This window comes from Dasypus novemcinctus, chromosome 12, assembly GCF_030445035.2.
Source record: "Dasypus novemcinctus isolate mDasNov1 chromosome 12, mDasNov1.1.hap2, whole genome shotgun sequence".
In the NCBI taxonomy this organism is placed as follows: Eukaryota; Metazoa; Chordata; class Mammalia; order Cingulata; family Dasypodidae; genus Dasypus; species Dasypus novemcinctus.
The window spans coordinates 105,040,113-105,058,655 of NC_080684.1; the positions used below are offsets into that span (position 1 = coordinate 105,040,113).

The 18,543-nt window shown below is 49.9% G+C and overlaps 1 protein-coding gene across 1 annotated transcript in view; it reads left to right on the forward strand.

Annotated features, from left to right (window-relative positions):
* SAMM50 (SAMM50 sorting and assembly machinery component) overlaps nucleotides 1-16,690 on the forward strand; it is a 33,911-nt gene extending 17,221 nt beyond the window's left edge. The window contains exons 11-15 of the mRNA XM_058308910.2: nucleotides 4,044-4,114; nucleotides 6,892-6,959; nucleotides 9,642-9,788; nucleotides 10,696-10,837; nucleotides 16,481-16,690. Of these exons, the coding sequence (XP_058164893.1) occupies nucleotides 4,044-4,114; nucleotides 6,892-6,959; nucleotides 9,642-9,788; nucleotides 10,696-10,837; nucleotides 16,481-16,526 (474 nt within the window). The 3' untranslated portion in view covers nucleotides 16,527-16,690. The remainder of the gene's footprint in view (nucleotides 1-4,043; nucleotides 4,115-6,891; nucleotides 6,960-9,641; nucleotides 9,789-10,695; nucleotides 10,838-16,480) is intronic.
* The last annotated feature ends 1,853 nt before the right edge of the window (nucleotides 16,691-18,543 follow it).

The following is an 18,543-nucleotide window of genomic DNA, read 5'->3' on the forward strand; positions in this document are numbered from 1 at the left end:
ATGAACTTCTTTCTGACCTTCTGAGTCCCTACTGTCCAAGTCAGCCAAGCAGCAGGTCCTGGCTCTTCCACCCCTCAGTGGTGCCCAGCCTCCTGCTGCTCTCCCACCAATGGCTTTGAAGTCACTTTCTGATTAGTCCTTGCTCCTCCTCTCCCTCTCCCACTCTCCTCTCCACTCCTTCCCCTTCCTTCTTCTCCACTTTGCAGACACAATGATCTTTCTGAAACACTAATCTTCCATATCCTTTCCTTGCTTAAATAGTCCTTGTGCTTTGGCATGGCACCCGCGACCCTTTCATCTTGCATGGCGGTGCCTTTCTCTCTCTGCTTCAGTTCTGCCAAGTTCTGTTGGCTTCCCCAAAAGACTGGGCTCTCTTAGTTCCAGGCATTTGCACATACTCTGTCCTCATTTTCCCAACTATTCACTTGACCTGCTTCCTGCATTGAAGGCTTCAGCACAGGCATGTCTCCTGTGAGCCTTTTCTAACTCCTCAGGCCAAGCGCGGAGCTCCTCCACTTGCCTGCAGCTCCTGGGCTTGTCTCTGAGATGGCGCTCATCAGTGCCTCCATCCATCCATTCTCCATCCTTCCATCCAGCATCATCCTTCCGTCCTCCTCTTCACATCCATCGTCCATTCTCCTCCCAACCAGCATCATCCTCTGTCCATCCTCCCATCCATCATCCCTCTGTTCATTTGTCCTTCTGTCCATCGTTCACCCTCACATCATCATTCATCCATCCAACAGATATACACTGGCTGCCAAGCACTATCCAGCCACCAAAAGTATGTCGTTGAATAAAACAGAATTCCTGCTCTCTAGGAAATTAAATTCTGGTGAAGAGAGACCTATAAGTAAATACATTAATATGTAACTTAGTGGGTGGTGATAAGTGTTAGGAAGAAAAATAAAGCATAGTAAAGGGACAGAAAGTGACTCAGAGATGGATGCTGTTTTATAGTCGGGGAGGGGGCCTCAGATAGACATCTGGGCACTTCCCTGACAAAGTGGAGGAGCAAGCGGTGGGCTCTCTGGGGAGGGCATGGTACACAGGGCCTTGGGCAGGAGGAGGTGGAGGAGAGCAAGTGTGGAGGGCAGCGGCGGGGCTGGATGGGAGGGCCCCACAGAGCACGCTGAGGACTCTAGTTTCTGCTCGGAAGGAGTTGGGGGCTGTTGGAGCCAGCTGAGCAGAGGAGCAACGTTGACGTGACATGACACATGTTTTAAGAGATCTCTCTACCTCTTTGTGGAGAGGAGGTTTTGGGGCAAGGCTGAAGCAGGAGGCCAGCTAGGAGCTGATTAGAAACGTCAGCAAGAGAGGTGCTGCAGGCTCGTGGTGGGGGTGAGTGCTCTTGGCGTAGGGTGTCAGCTGTGGCTTGAGAGAGGAGGTCAAGTGTGGTTCCAGATTGTGGAACCTAAGCACCTAGAAAACAGGCTTTCCCTTTACGAAGATTGGGGCCTCTGAGGGAGGAGCAGGTGTGAGTTTGAGAGCAGGGAAATGAAGTGCTCGATCTGGACTTGCTGCCTTTGCAGCTTCCTTCAGCGCCAAACACACAAGTCCAGAGTGGAGGGGAAGGTTCAGGCTGGAGGTACAAAAGGGGCCTTCAGCATAAAGATGGCACTTCATGTGCAAGGCAGACAGGATCTCCCGGGCATGAATAGAAGAGAAACCACCCAAGGGCTGAGCTCTCGGTGTTGGGAAGGTGCACGAAAATAGCAGAGGGAGCTGAGAAGGAGCCACCAGTCAGGTCGGGAGAGCTGAGCGGAGGAGAGCCAGCAAGCGAAAGGTTTCCACAGGAGGGGTGAGGCACCTGTGAAAAGTGGTAAGTTGCTCCGGCTCAAGAGCTGACCTTTGGATTTCCCCGCTGTGGTCACCGGTGAGCTGGATGGAAAGAGCTTCGAAGAAACAGAAAGGTCACAGAGGAAGTTCAAAAGAAAATGACCAAATGCCATGTGGGATCCTGGGTTGGCTCCTGGGGCAGAAAAAGAACATTTCTGGGAAAGTGGTGAAAGCCGAAGGAAGCAAAGCGCGGGTTAATAATAATGTCCTACTGTTGGTGTCTAGGTTTTGACAGCTGTCCCAGGTGGTGTAAGATGCTGTGTCATGGAGAGCTCTCTGTATCATCTTTGCAACTTTTCTGTAAATCTAAAGCTATTACAAACAAAAAAAAATAATAATAATACAATGAGAGGAAAGGATTGAGGACAGAAATGATAAAATGGCTCCTCTGAGGGGCAGGGAAGTGGTGGGGGAGGGGCTCTGGCATTGATAGTGGTTTCGTTTGGCTTTTTCTTTAGGATTGAGCACTGTTCCAGCATGTTCGTGACTGATAGGAAAGGGCTGACCGAGGGAGGGGTGCTGTCGCAGGAGCGCCATCTGGAATTGGACAGGAGGGCTTGGCTGGGGCAGCAGGGAGCTTCCCAGCCGTGGCAGGCGAAGGCCCGGGACCTGCATGTGGAGGGAGCTGGTGGGATAAGGTGGAAGCTCATGGAGGGTCTCCTCGCCTGCTGCTCTCCTCTTGATGAGGTAGAAAGCAGGGTCTTCAGCTGAGAGGGAGGTGCAGAGGAAGTGGTGATTCGAGGAGCAAGGACAGCTGTGAAGCCCCCGCCATGGAGAGTGGCGATGGGCATGGAGTCGGGTTTGCCAGGCAGTTCCAGAAGCCTCTTGGAGTACGGTCACAGATTTCCAGGGAGTCCCCTCCCGCCACCATGCTATGTCTCTCCCACCACCTGAGCCCTGCAGGTATGAGCTGGGGGGAATGAAGAGGTCGAGTTGACCAGCCTTGTTGGCCAGGTGAGAGAACCTGAGTTGAGGTGAAGACTAGTTGGTGAGTTTTAATGACCGGAAGGGGATTTCAGTTGGGTAGGGAGGGCAAGAACGAGGGAGGGGGCCAGGAGGACGGGGTAGGTAGGTGGGTCCTGGTGGCCTTGAGAAACTAGGAGTCAACTGCTGGAGGAGGGCCTTGGAGAGACGGGGTGGTAGGCGGGGATGGCTGGGAGGCTCGGGCTCCTTGTGGGCCTGCGGGCACCGGGCTAACTGGGAGAGGCATGTGGGGTGGGGAAAGGGGCTCGGCGGTTCTGGTTTTGGCCTCCCTGCCGAGGGGGCACCCAGGCCTGTAGGGCCACCCTGGCGCAAGCACGTGAGCCCCGTGGGCCCGGGTGGCTGTCAGAGCCAGGGCCCGCGTGAGCCTGCTCCATCTGTCCACCTTGGCTCCTGCCCAGAGCTGTTTTGAAACTGGTGAGGGGAATTAAATCCAAAGCCCCCTGAGCTCTGGCCCTTCACTTTATTCTGTAGCATCTAGCAGTGGCAGACTCTGAAGAGTTGTTTTCATAACTGGTTGAATTTATCAGGAGAGTTTTTTGATTTGGTCTTCTCTGCCCAGTATTCCATTTTTCACCTGTAATGCTTCTTACTGGAACTTCATAGCCAAGAGGTGTCTGAGAAGCTTTGAAGGATGTAGGGCATTGTCATATAGATGTCCCTGGTAGGAAGCCAGATCAGCGAAGGCCCAGGGGCATGCTCAGGAAATGTTGGGCAGGCTGCAGTGAAGACAGCATGGGCTGCGGGTGGCCATTGAGCCTCCCCTGTGGACTCAGGCCTGGTGGGGGGCTTGTGAGTGGGGCCCAGGGGCAGGAAGGGCCTGCCCTGAGAGGAGACCACTGCACCTTGGCCTGGTGAGGTGTTCTGTCCCTGAGCTTGGACTTCATCGTCGTGGTGTGGTCACCTACGCCTTCTCCCGCCCAGAAGTGCTGTGTGCTTGTCCTGGTCAGTAGCCCTCCTCCCTCAGCCTCGGCTTGTGCCCTGCGGCAGACTGGAAGCCAGGCCCTGCAGGGGGGCTCGCTTTCTGTTTGGGTGTCGCATGTTTCAGAAGAGCCCACAGAACAGTTTGAGCTGTAATTCTCCTGCTGCACAAGGCAGGAGGTCCTCTGTAACCCTTGCTCCCCAGCAGAACTCGGGATGGGCTGGAAGGGGACTGGGCATGTATTTAATATCTGAAAGTGTCGTTCAGGGTGAAAGAAACGCTGTTGCTCATATTTCCGTAGGTCATTTCAGCATCTCTCTGGGGTGGGATGTTGGTACCCATTGGTGATAAACCCTCAAGCATCGCAGACAGGTAAGTGTCGATAGGTGAATGGTTCACTTTGCAAATGGTTTTCATTTAGATCTTTTTAGTTGATATTTGAAAGATAGTGTTGAGAACTTTAACGATTTAGGGGAACAATACTTTAAATTTTACTTTAGTTTTTACTTTTAAATAAACCTCAAGATACCCAGGATACCTCGAACTTGATGTTTTTGGCTAAATTTTATTATATTTTTTTAACTTATATTGTTCTTTTTTACTATAAAATAATGCAGTTCGCACTCATTGCAGAAATACCAGCATAGAAAAAGTTTAAAGAAATGAAAAAGACTCAATTCTACTCAGTGATGAACAGAGTTAACATTTGCAACTATTTCCTTTTAGGTCTGCTTTTTGTAGGGGGTGTGTGTATTAATTTATTGATATGCTGTATTTTGCATACAGTTTTGTGCCTTCTCTGCTGCTTAAGAAATTACAGGGTAACCATTCGCCTAGTCATGAGCAAGTTTTCTTAAGCAGCATTTCAGTGGCAGATAATATTTCACTGTTTGCATGTACCATGACTTTTTAGCCTACCTCCTATTTTTAGATATTTTAGTTATTTTTAATTTTGTGGTTTCTTTAAATAACACTTTGAAGAAAAACTCTGTAAATAATTTGCTGTTCATTTTTTTGGAGAAGAGATTGTTAAATCTGGAATTACCCTCTTAAAGAATATAAACATTTTTAAGGCTTGTGATGAATATTGCTGGTCTGTACTTTTTAGAAAACTTATATCATTAAACCCTTACCAGCAGGAGATGATTTTGTGCTTACTGCTTTGAAATATTATCCTCAAGGGCAAGATAGTTTTTCTTAAACCTTGCATTAGTTAAAATGTTGTTTTAGCTTAAATGGGCTCAGCCTTTTTGGATGGCAGTTTGGAAGTATACAAATTTAAAATTTGTAAACCCTGGGACCTAACAGTTCACCTCTGTGAATCTGATTTACAGAAATAAGTTTTATGTGTGCAAAAAATAACATACAGAGATGCCCAGGATAACATGGTTGATAATAGCAAACCTTTTTAAATTGCCTTGGAGAAACAGCAACCATCCTTAAGTAGACCATGTCGTTATTAGAACAAGATAGATGCCCATTAGGTAAACGTTTGCATATCCTATTTGTAGTCGATCCCTCTCTGGTAGGGCTTAACTTCCCGGTGTGCGAGTGGGGATGTGTTTGCAGGTGTGGTGCAGTGACCACTGGCAGCAGTCAGCTCTGGGGGCTGGGATGTGCTGGGCAGACAGGTGGGGGCGCTTCCCTTTTTACATTATGGAATTCCTGGGTTATTTCAGGTTTTTTCAAAAGAATTTGTGATTTATAACTGTAAAAAGAGCTGGGTGTTTTCTGCAGTTAATGTTCATAGGGGTATCAGAACACCTTTACTTTAGAAATCACCGATTTAAAAAAAAAAAACATTTGTACACTTTTAAAGTCAAGTACAGGGAAACAGATGTGGCTCAAGGAGTTGGGTTCCCATTTACCATATAGGAGGTCCAGTATTCGATGCCCAGGACCTCCTAGTGAAGGCAAGCTGGTCCACGCAGAGTGCCGGCCCATGCGGGAGTGCCACCTTGCATGGGAGTACCCTCCTGCACAGGGAGTGCCTCCCTGTGCAGGAGTGCCAGCTGACGTGGAGAGCTGGCATAGCAAGATGACACAACTAGACACAGGAGAGACAATAAGAGATGTAGCAAAACAGGGAGCTGAAGTGGCGCAGGAGAGTGGTCACCTCTCTCCCACTCCAGAAGGTCCAGAATGAGTTCCCAGAGCCACCTAATGAGAATACAAGCAGACCTAGAAGAACACACAGCCAGTGGACACAGAGAGCAGACAAAGGGGGGCGGAGGGGAAAAAAACAAATGTTTAAAAATAAAAATAAAGTCAAGTACAAATGAAAAAATTCATAAAGATGTTTATATCTGGCAGGAAAATCAGAAAAATTGTGCCCTGGTCCCTTTGTGCTATTTCAGAAACAGCTAATGCTCTCAGCAGTAAAATGTGGGGTCGTAAGTAAGTCACCAAGGTTCTCTGAGGGCATCGATGCATTGGTGCTTCTTGGCAGCCATGCTGGAAAGGTTATACACAGCTTCTCTTATCATTTTTTAACTCGCTATTTAGTAATTCACTGTTGAAAATTGGGTTCCAGTGAGCTGCTCAATTTTATAGGAAATGGATGGGATTTCTAAGTAATTAAGTTTTAATTGATGCTTTTCATTTTACTCAGATATGGTTGATAGGAGTATGCCAATCCAGTGTGTTAAGGAACAGTAACAATTCTGTTTTGATCTATGACTTCCAGTACTCTTTCCCCCTTTTTATACTACTGGGATTAAACTGTTATACGATTCATATCCTTCTTTTAATTAATTTAATATTCCATGTGAGGGCTTAAGAGGCCCTTATGAAAAGGGTCTTTATCTGTGCTTTGTATCTCACCTGCCTCCCCAAAGTTAGAAGCATCTCTTTAAATTTAGATCTTTATGAAATTCATTTTAATTGTGTGCTTTCTAATCTTTCTTAAATGTTTTGCCATGTTAAAATGATATTAATGCCAGCATGTGTAGCTCAGTGTTTGAGCACCTGCTTCACATGTAGAAGGTCCAGGGTTCACTGCCTGGTACCTCCTAAAATATATATATATAGAGAGAGAGAGACAGTCCAGCACCAAATAAGACTCTGACTTGTGTACTTTCTATACTCTCAAGTTTTTATCTAGTTTTTCACCTAATGGCTTTCCTCTGATGTTGAAAATTCTGTTTTAGGTTTTACCTTGGTGGACCGACAAGTGTTCGTGGTTTCAGCATGCATAGTATTGGACCACAAAGTGAAGGTCTGTTGTTTTCCTGTGATATTGCCAGGTCTAAAATCATGGACACATCAAAGTTTTGAAAACATATACTTACTTGTTTCTGTCGCAGTAGTAACAGATGTTCATATTTCATCACTGTGGAATTGGCACCTAACATAGCATCTGCCATACAATAGGTGTAGAATAGATCTTTGTTAAATGAATTGTAGAGAACTCAGAAAATATGTCTGAGCAAAAAATACATGAAAATGACCCATAATCCCACCACCCAGAGATGGCATGTGAGAGTGTTTTGTTGTATATTCCTCAGGCTTTTAATATGCATGGCTTCATATTTTGTATTGTTTAGATATTATTTTTTAACCTATTTACCCCTTTTTTAACGGTATATTAAAAATATTTTTGTGGGAATAAATATTTTATCATTTCATCTTACTGATACATAGCTTTTTTTGTGTTAACAATATCACAACCTTAGGATATTTACAGTTTTTTTTTTTTCACCACAATTTTCAAACAGTGTATCAGAATATCCTTCTAACAATTTATCCTTACCTGTTTTAAAGTCCTAGATATGGAAATGCTACATAAAGGATGTTCAAGGTTTTTAAGGCTTTGTGCTGTTTTCTAGAAAAGTGATTTCAATTATACTCCTCCATATGTGAGAATTCTTCTTTTCTGGAACCCTCTCCAACCAACACTTGCCATTACTTAGACGTATTGCCACATGTTGCTAAAAACTTCAAAGACTTTTTAAATGGATGCAATATTATTCCATTATAAAGTATACTACCCTAATTTTTTAACTTGCTTTTTTTACCATGTTTAGTGATTCCGTTTTATATCATTATAAATAACAGCTGCCGTGTGCCTAAATTTTTTATACATAGTGTATTCCTTTCCTCTGGTTTTTAGAGTACTTTATTAGAGTTTCATATTTTTTAGAAAAGTAACATAGTTTTTTATAATTTTGTCCTTTTTTATTATAAGCAAATGCAATATGGTGAGTGTTTGAAAGTTTGGGAACCTTATACTTTCATGAAAAATTAATACACAACGATAGTCCCTTTATTACCTATCAAGCGATTAATGAGCTTCTTTAAGGAGGAAGTAAATTGCCATAACTTTGGGAAGGTAATTTGAAATATACGCCAAGAGACTTAACCCATGAATGCCATTCTAGGAGTCTGTCCAAAGGAAAATCCAGAGATGCTATACAGAGTCGCTGTGCTGGGACTGTTCACCACAGCCCCAAACTAGAAGCTACTCAGATGCCCAGCCACACTGGAATGGACAAATGATAGTGACCTCTTCCCTCTGTGGAATCGTATCAGCAGGGAGGACAAACCATGGCAGCTGCTGGCTGCGGGACAGCGTGGATGAGCCCCAAAAGCGTGTTGTGTCCCAAAGAGCCAGGCGCAGAGGAAGCTTCCATTTGTATAAAGTTCAGAAACAGGCTCAACTAGCCCACGCTGTAAGCTGCAGGACAGTGGGTGTGAACGGTGCGTGGTGATCAGATGGCAGAGCGGGGCCTTTGGGGTGCCGGGCCGCTTCCAACTCTCCATCTGGGTGCTTGTTCAGTGCTTGCCCCGTGGGTGTGTTCAGGCCTGAAAAGTCGTTGAGCTCTACATTTAGGGTGTGTGTACTTATTTCTATATGTATATTATATTTCAGTGCAGGCTTAAAAATAGGTTTGAGTACAAGGATGCTCATCATAGGTAAATGTCCACTATCAAGAAATTAGAAACCAGTGTGGCCAGAGAAGAGGAATAGGTCATTGAGTTAGGGAGCTCTAGGTTATTAATCAGCCGTAGGAAACAAAGTTGCCCGCCTATTATTTGTCCATTCTTTGTTTTCTCTAGAACTTCAGTATTGAAAAGGATTAAGGAGATGCTGAAGTCCATAAATGAGTACACAGTTCTTTCCCTAAGGTTAAATCCTGGAGACAGCAATATTTTTTCTTTGTCTTGGACTAAGACCCTTTATAAATAATATTTTGCCACAAAGTATAAACATTTCGGCCTTCTTTGTTCTGTTTCATTTCATTTGTCCCTTAATGTTATGGCTACTTAAAGTTAAAATGGAATGGAGAAGAAAGAGCATTTTTAGAAATAATGCAAGTTTGTATTCTCATTGGATAGCCCTGAATTTTGGCACAAGTAACCTTTGTCCAAACAAAACTTCCAAATGGACATGAACCTTTAAAAACCCACCTCTTGTCTGCAAACACCTGAGCACACACGCCGTTGGGTGGCTTGGGTGGAACGCTCCGTGCCTTTTGATTAACGGCGTGTTCAGCCATTTCCAGAAAAGGCAAACGCATTTTCTGCATTTTGTCTTTCTACATTGTGGTCTTGACATTTTTGCAAACTACTGCATTTCATTTGCTGGGTAGAAGTGATCTGATAATCTGCAGTTGTGGGTAACAGTCCTGAGAGTCACTCTTATTCCAAACATTTTATGGAGATGACTAATTACTAATTACATTTTTTCTAAATAACACTGGCATTTTTTCCAGTTACAACAAATTATAAAACAAACCAAGAGGAAAAGAAAAACCGTGTGTTGGGAGGGCAGCTGTTCAAAGCTCGGGGTTGGCTTCGAGTTATCTGTGAAATAAGTCTTGCTCATAGAGATTGTGGAAAGTTCATGTGATTCTAAATTCCTTGGACCTTGTTTTGTTCTGCGCCTTTCCTTCACTAGGAGACTACCTGGGTGGAGAAGCCTATTGGGCTGGCGGTCTACACCTGTATACCCCATTACCCTTCCGGCCAGGCCAGGGCGGCTTTGGAGAACTTTTCAGAACACACTTTTTTCTCAACGCAGGAAATCTCTGCAACCTCAACTATGGTAAAACTTGAACTATTAAGAGAAATCATTACAGCACAGCTTACTTTAAGTTTATAAAGCAAAGTACATAAATAGATGTCTGTCTGCTTTTAGATTATATAGTCTTTTGGCGAGCTGGGCAGGGAGTGAACCCAGGGCCTCATGCGTGGGAAGACAGCACTCAACCACTGAGCCACATTGGCTCCCGAGTTAGTTTTTCATTCATTTTTGTTTTTAAGAGGCACTGGGAACTGAACCCAGGACCTCCCATGTGGGAAGCAGGCGCTCAACTACTTGAGCCACATCTGCTCCCTACATAGTCTTTCAATTTCGGGACTGTGCCTTACTTTAAAAAAAAGAATGCACCTTGTGTAGTGCCTGTAACAAAGTTGTTGATTGAGTGTATGAAGCATGCTGACAAATAGTCATCTAAAGCTGCAAAGACAAATAAGTTTCTTGAACATTTACTCTGCACCAGTCATGGCTACAGAGCTGAGTATGATTCGGTCCCTTTCTCAAGGAGCCCACGTCCTGAGGAGGCTCATAACTGTCAGGTGCCTCACAGCAGACGTCTGCGACTGGGATGCGAAGAGATGCCTGGAAAGCGTGCGGCCTTGAGCGGAGGCCTGGGGTGGGTTTCCGCGGTGGTGAGCGAATGCAGGAGCCATTCTAGACCCAGGGAACAGGACGTGCGGAGCCCAAAGAAGGGAGAGAGCTCAGCTTGTCCCAGGCCAGCCAGGGAGGGTGGTCCCAAACCCCCTCTGGGTTTTGGTCCTCCTCTCACTTCAGACGTGCTCCCTGCACGTCTGGGCCTGACTTCAGGAACGACCGAAGGGCAGACACGGGAAGAGCCAGGGCTCGTCTGAGGACAGTTTTGAAGGCATGGGGGCCCCGCACTTTCGGTCACACACCCTCTTCTCTCTCTCAGGGGAGGGCCCCAGAGCCCACATCCGCAAGCTGGCCGAGTGCATCCGCTGGTCTTACGGCGCCGGGGTTGTGCTCAGGCTCGGCAACATCGCTCGCTTGGAGCTTAACTACTGCATCCCCATGGGCGTCCAGAGGGGCGACAGGTAGGTGCCACGAGTTACCTTCCACAGCGACGACACACTTTCTGGGGACTTTATCTGATCTGGACATGGTTAATCGTTTCACCAGTGACCTTTAAAGGTCACAGTTTTAGGAGAAATTGAATAGCGTAAAATAATGAATGAATATGCATTTTCCTCCCTTGAGTTTTTCTCCATCCAGTTTGGAAGAAAAAATGCCATGTGTTTCCATCTTCTGCCTCAGCTTTCTGTGCTTACTGTAGTGGGAGCTTCTTCAAAGGACTGGCTAGAGGAATTACAAGACATACAGGTCCTGCCTGCTGAAAATGAAAGCGCTGTTTCCAGGGGTTACTTGCAGGCCAGCGACTCAGAGGTTGGGGCGGGTGAATCTCCCCTTCCAGCCACAGACGACTCGTGCTCAAGAGCCTTCTCTCAGCAGCTAGGCCTGTGTTCCCCTGCAGCCAGCGTGAGCCTAGCCTTTCTCTGCTCATCATTTTATTAAGAAAAGATTTGAAAAATATTATGTGGATGAACATGGTATAAGGCCATTTACAGTTAGAGAAATCAGTTGTATTTCTTGTGTTGTGTGAATTTCTAAAAATCAGAAGTTGTCATGTAGTGTTTATATCGTCTTGTTATTTCCCTGCTTATGCATTCAGTACCCCAGGCTGTATGTATTTGTCTTTGCTTTTCTGCCAGTGTTTCAGTTGCCACCAAATGGTGCGGAGTCAGGGCCTTGGTTTCCATGTGACTCTGTGGTTTGTCCCAGCGTAAGGAAGCACTGTACCGCTTTTACTCCCACTAAGTCTGTCTCCTTCAACCTAAGAGGTGATGGTGCACAGCGTTCCCTGCAGTCCTGCGTCATTTGAACCCCCTGCTTGTCACTTCTGTTGGGGCTCTGCTATCGCCCATGCTCTCCCAGGAAGGCCGGCTCGGCACCTGCTCTTGTTGGGGTAATAGGGGCTGTAGGTGTCCATGGCGCTCAAGGATGTTCGTGCCTTTCCCACACCATGACCTCACCCCGCCCGTGCCATGTTCCCTACCAAGCCAGAGCCGGAAGGGGCTTGATCCCGCCAGCAGGCCGACAGTGCCTGTGTGCTCTGGAGCCCAGCGTGGCCACTCTGGGCCACAGCGTCAGATCCAGAGGGCGGAAGGTGCAGTGGCCAGTGACCATTGGCAGCTTTGCTCACTGTGGGCTGCATGTGTCGGTTCTCTTGGTGGATTCTGCTCCGTCACATTATGCAGCCTCCTCCACGGCCAGCTCTACACTGGCAGCCAGCAGCAGTGCCAGTTCCTTTAGGAACCCCTTCTCCTCGCCCCACGCATCGTCACTGCATGGCTGCACCCTGCTGACAGTGTAGGGCGCTTGCCAGAGAGGGGCTGATGCCTCCTGTCTTCAGAGTAAAATGTGGGGAAATGGGCGCCTTCAAGTTGATGGAATAACACAGTTTGTGCCTTACGTGACTTCTAAGTAAAGATTCCACAAACCTTTACAGTCTTCAGTTAATGAGGTGGGTTTTGCCAGAGAGTTCCTCCAGCTGCTTTCTAGAAAGCTTTTATTCCCACCACAGATGGAAACTCGGCCTCCCTGGCTTAAAAGCCTGGCGCGGATTTGAATTCTTGCAGGCAGCCCCAGAGGCGCAGGTGACAAGCCTGCCCCAACACCCTGGCCGCGTCAGAATTACTGCACGTGACGAGGCCGTCTTAAGCTGGAGCTGCTCAAGCTGTCGCGTGTCTACCTCGCCTGGGGTCTTGTTAAGGCAGGTCTGATTCCTTCTGTAGGGGGCGGGCCCGGCTCCCCGGGCAGGCTGACGCTACTCCGTGGACCAGCTGGGGAGGCAGGCCCTGCGTGGCCACGCGCCGCCCCTCCCCTTCTGGGAGCCGTCCTCACTGTTTGGAGAGGGAAGGAGATAGTTCACCTCTAAGCAGAGCCCTTGGCTTGCTCGTCCCCGGCAGCCCTGAGGGTGGTCTCGCTCTGGACAGATGAGGCAAGCGAGGCTCAGCAGCCTGCGCCGTCGCCCTGACACGTGACGGCCACTCGGCACAGCAGGACGTAGACCCGGGCCTGGCCGAGCCCCAGCCTGTCCTTTATCTCCTGCACCAGAAGGCGAGCAGACGCTGCGTGGTGCTGGTGCGTTGCTGCCGTCCACCCCGCACGGGAGAATTAACTGGAGAGAAAATCCTGCCTCTTCCTTGCCTGTCTCTGGGGGAGAGCGTTTTGTTCAAACTTTAATTCTCCGTTAGCTTCCTGTTTCAGAGACCAGGCTGCTTCCACTCTCACCGGTGGGCGTGCATGCGTTTGTTTAACGCTGGAACAAATTATACAAGTACATACATTACAAGTACGGTCTCTACCAAAGAAGACTGGAAGTGCTGTGGGCTTGTAGCCCTCGCTTTATTGTCTGTCCCTTCAAGACCGTCCCTGAGAGCTTGGAGGCGCCAGTGGCCTTCGAGTGGGGCCTGGCTGGCCCCCACCCAGTCGCCCCCTGGCTCCGGCTCTGTCCCGCATGGTGAATGTCCAGCCACGCCATCTCGGTGGCCTCCCGGGCCCCGCCGTTGTCACTGCCGTTGCAGCACTTTGCAAGGCCACTGGATGTCACTGTGTCCCAAGAAGTCAGTAACGCTGCCTCTAGGAGCCCTGCTCAATTTGCCCTTTCTCAAATAATTTCTGTAGAAAATGGGCACGTTCACCTTTAAGCTTTGCCTCTCACTTCAGCCTAAATTTGACAGATATGTTTTGGAGATTAATTTCAAAATGTGGTTTCCTCTGGAAGGAGAAAACCTGCTGTGCACCTGGCATTTGGAGACCAGCGCCTCAGGGCTCCCTGTCCCCAGGCGTGCACGGCTCCGTTCTGCCATCATGGTGGCGGCAAGTGTGTACCATGGGGCGTCCGGGTGGGTCAGCGTCCTCACTCCAGTCCTTTAAGGGCAGCGGCCGCTTCCCTCAGCGCGTGACTTTGTTGGAGGCTTTATTGTCAGACCTGGCATTTTGTGAAGTTTGAGTGATGCTGCCAAAATGGAACCCTCTCAGGCAGGCAGCTAGGGCAGGGGCGTTGCCTGCCTCTGGCCGTCCCTGGGCTTTGCCTCCGTGGTCAGCGCGGCCACTCTGTAGCCAGGGTTTCAGACCTTTAGAAACAGAAATGGATCTGAACTTGATGCTGGCCCTGATGTCAGGGCCCACGTCACAGATCTAAACAGCATTCTGCCGTTTCATTCCTCACCGGCGAGCGTGGCTCTGGAGACGTCATAACAGGCAGGGTGGGCTCGTGTGGAGAGCAGCTCACGGTGGGCAGAGGAGGACACGGGGGTGGGTCGGTTCAGTTGGAGGCGGGTGTTGAGCTGGGCCTCCTTGAGGAGACCTGATTGGAACCTTCTTGAAGAACCACAGGCTGGATGGGCAGTGGAGTGGGGTGTGGGCCTGTGCAGGGCCCCTGGGCATCAGGGAGGTGCGAGTGGGGACAGGAGCAGGAGTGGGGCGGGCAGGGGGCACTGTGGGCGCCTGAATTGTGAGGCCCTTGCCTGTCCCTCCCCGACTTCCGGCTCGGTGGCCTTTTCCCCTCTTGAACACGACAAGGTCTCTGAGTTCAGAGCCTCGTCTGCGTGCTCAGGTGTAGCCCCAGTGGCGGCAACAGCTCCTGGTATTGACTGAAAGAGCGAGAGCCGCGCCCACGAGGAGACCGCGCCTGAGCACGCGGGCGGAGGAGGGGGCGTCCATCCGCTGGACCTTGGTTGAGACCCATGGGGCAGCGCTGGGGTTGCTGGGGGAGAGGCAGGCGGCGCGCGCCCGGGGACGGGGAGGGCCCGGCGTGCGCGCAGCCTGGGTACCTGGGCTGAGACGGGCGGTGGGAAGGAGGGGCAGAGCCTCCCTACGAGAGTAGATCCTGAGACGGCGAGGCGCGGAGGCGCTGTGCTGAAGCTACGCAAGGCGCCTGCGCACGGCCTCGTGGGACTTCTTGACACTGCTCTGAATATTTGGTGGCTGCTTTGGCCTGTGGCATGCTTATGTACTTTCTGATGACAAACCTGTGCCTGTGACGTTGTGAGTCTGTTTCCAGTTGTGTAAAGGAGCCTATATTGGAACGGTTGCATGTTTTCTGGACTGTGCAAGCCGAGGACTTGACTTAGTTTTCACCCTGGGGCTCCTCCTCAGGCGCTTCCGCAGATAGTGCCTGTGGCAGAGACCGCCCGGATGAGCCTGTCAGCGCCAAGGAGGAAAACGGCCTCGCGCCGCATTGCAGACGCAGCCAGGGTTTGACGAGGCCTGCGGCTCCACAGGATGCGAGGCCTACTGTCGGTGTGGTGGAGGGCGATGCCCCGCCCGGCCAGAGGCGCTGAAGTTCTCTCGCCGGCTCCTCTTGGTCGATCGGGCATTTTCTTCCAGCGCTCAGAGGCACGCAGACAAAGGCTGCTATCCCGGTTTTCATATGCTATAAGTCCTCGAGCTGGGTGAGGGCAAGTGCATTACGGAAGAGAAACAGGCCATCGGCTGAGCAGGCCTCCCTCGATGCCCTGTCTCTCCTCTTGGAATTGCCCATGACCTGCAGAAGGGCTGTCCACAAGGTCGCTCACCTTTTGCCATTCCCCCGGGGCATTGGCGCCCCACTGTCCTGGCCCCTGGGTAGACAGCCCCCGAGGCCGGAAGTGGGGTTCCACCCCGCCCTGCTGCAGGCCGTGCCTCATCCCTGACTGTCTCAGAGTCGCTTTGAAGATGCCGAATATACAGATGCCTGGGCCTGGCTCAGCACTTCTTATGTGGAGGTATGGCCAGGGTGTGGCCCCCGCTGTGCCCTCTGGAGGCCGGCGCAGCCCCTGGTGGGGGCTTCTGAGGCTGGGCCCAGCTTCCTGCTGTGCCACGGCTCTGCCGTGGGGGGAGCAGACTCCCGGGCTCTTGGCCTCTTTGCCCGTCCGAGAAGGGCTCAGGCCCGTCGGCAGTCACCAGCATGCGGGACGCATACCTGCGGAGTACTGCTCGTCGTGGTGCTGCCTCCCTGGGACCCCTTGCCCTCCTTCCCTTCCTGGGTCAGGAGCAGGTATCCACCGGAAGCCCCCGAGACCTCCAGGCCGTGCATCCTTTCTGCTCCGTCCCCCTCCCTGGGTGCTAGCTCAGCCTGAGACCCTTTCCGCAGCCCCTGCCCGTGCTTGCAGCCTGCTCAACCTCTCTCCTCTGCAGCAGGATGTGCCTCGCAGTCTTCTCCTTGCTAGGTCCCCTTGGAAACAGCAGAGGGGGTTTTTCTTTCTTTTTTTAAAAAGGGGTTTATCGTTTGTAAATGTTTTTTTCCAAGATCCCTTCTTTTCTCTTGCTACTTGGATCAGGGTGAGAGTCAGGATCGGGGGCGCCAAAGGAAGTGAGGAGGAGCAAAAAAGGGGGATTTGTTTCTGTTTCTTTCCCTCTTCCCATTCTCTAAAGGCTGATGGTTAAACCTGCAAAGCAGAGCGGCTGCGGTGGCTGGCCGAGCTTGAGGCCACCAGGCAGGCCGAGGGGAGGAGCGCCGGGCTGGGACTGCTGCCCGCCCTCCCCGTGGGGGAGCCCAAAGGTGGAAGGTTCTGGCGGCGGCAGCTGTCCGGGCCTTGCTTCTGAGACGCCTGTTTGAAGAAGTTTGAAAATGGGAGCAGAGCAGACCACCATGTTTGAATTCTCACCTTTTTATTTTTTATTTTTTATTTTAGGATCTGCGATGGTGTCCAGTTTGGCGCTGGAATCAGGTTCCTGTAGTGCAAGCTGAGCAACCTCCAGCTCCTTCTAGGAGAAGCGCGGGGATACGGGCAGCAGTGAGTCACTCAGGATCACTTGCTTTGTCTCAGAATAAATGCATTTGAGATTCTTTAACCACAGTCCTTACGGAAACCATGCCAATAAATTTTAAAGATAACTACAAATGCTTTGGGGCTATTTCTTTCACCAACAATGCACCCCACAAAGGCCTCCCCTGGGGACCACGTCCAGGGGCCTGAGGCAGTTCATGTCACCCCTGTCCTTTCACGTGCACCCTCCCGGACGGTCCACACAGGCAGGCGCCACAGTCCTTTTCATCCCAGACTCTGTGTCTTGGCCCAGTTCCCCACGTCCCAGAAGTGTTAAGGCAGGGCCTGGGGCCCCTGGTGGCCTAGGCAGTGTCCAGACGAGACCTGGCCCCTGGCTGGAGGGGGCCCTCACTGCTTGGAGTCGTCTAAACATGTGCGAGCAGCATGGAAGAAAAGGTCCCCCTGTGAGGCACTGGGGACGCTGCAGCAAAGCGGCAAGCGTGCTCCCTGTGGAGCGGCAGCAGTGCTGAGGCCAGTGTGCTCGTTGCCCACGGCTGCTCTGACAGTCACCACTAAACTAGTGGCTTCAGACAGCACAGATTCATCATCTTACAGCCCAGAGGTTAGAAACCCAAACGGATCCCACCAGGCTGACATCCGCTTGCGGGCAGGGCTGCCTTCCTTCCTGAGCACCAGGAGAACCAGCCTGGCCTTCTCAGCCCCCGGAGGCCGCCCACACTGCTCGGCCCATGGCCCCTTCTGCCATCTAAAGCCAGCAGCACAGCGTCTTGGACGCTCTCTGGCTCTGATTCCTCTACCTCCGTCTTCCATCTTTTAAGGACCCTTGTGATTACATTAGGCCCACTCAGATGATAAAGAATAATCTCCTTATTTTAAGGTCAGCTGGTTAACAATCTCAATTCCATCTGTAGACTCCATTCCCCTGACCACGTGGCCAAACAGCTAAGGTTCTGGGGCTTCAGACCTGCATGTCTTTGGGAGCCCTTGTAGTCTGCCCATCCCAGCTAATAGCCCTTAAAGTAATAATTGGGGGGATAGTCTTTAATAGTCACATGTGGAAGTATTTTTTAAAAAGAGCGATCAACTTAAACCTTTTGAATTCTTCAAAGAATTGTGCCACAGTAAAATGTGCAGGGTTGCAGGTGATGGTCCAAGGCGTCTTAGCTAGGGGGCCTCATTAGAAGACTTCTCTCCAAGCTGGGGCTGAGTCCCCATCCCTTTTGGGCCTCCCTGGGACCACTTGTTCTGTCCTTGCCACTTGAGCTTGGGTTTTGGGGAGAGCTCTGAGCCTAGGTCCCCAAGTTGTCCCTGGGCCAGGCCCCAGCTCCCTCCACAGCTACCTCACCCTCACTGCATACATGGCTACAGGGATTTTGCAGAGAATATGCAAGAAGAAACATGTTCACCTTTCTTTTGACACTTGGGAACTGGAGAAAATAAACTTCCTCTAGGTTTGACTTTTTGTTGTTTACAGTTTCATGTTTGTGCCTTTGGCAAAAGAAGAAACCCATGTACAACAGTGTCATTCTCAGATGCTGACATTAAGAACAGTAAAATCCAAGTAATACAGACGCTCTCAGACACTGTGACCTTTGGGAATCCATCTACTACGTCAGCAGAAAATCCAGAGAAGAAAGAAATTTTGACACGGTGCAGACCTCATCGAGTGAGGCTGGGTGGCCTGGGGCGGCTGAAGCGCACTTCTGAATTAAAGCCCGCCGGGCCAGCTGTCCACAGCTTTGCTGCGTCGTGTTTAATTTGCAAGTGTGCGCCACAGGCTGCCCTTTCACAAGGTGAAATGAAAACGGGAGGCTCTGGTGAAAATTAGCATTTGGTTAATTTATGGGCAGACAAGCACATCAAGCCAAAAGCATTTCCCAAAGTGCTTTCCATGAACCACCAAAAACAGGAGAGTTGGTTGTGGGAAGTTATTTTTCATAGCTATTTTAGAACCCTCCAGAGTGAGA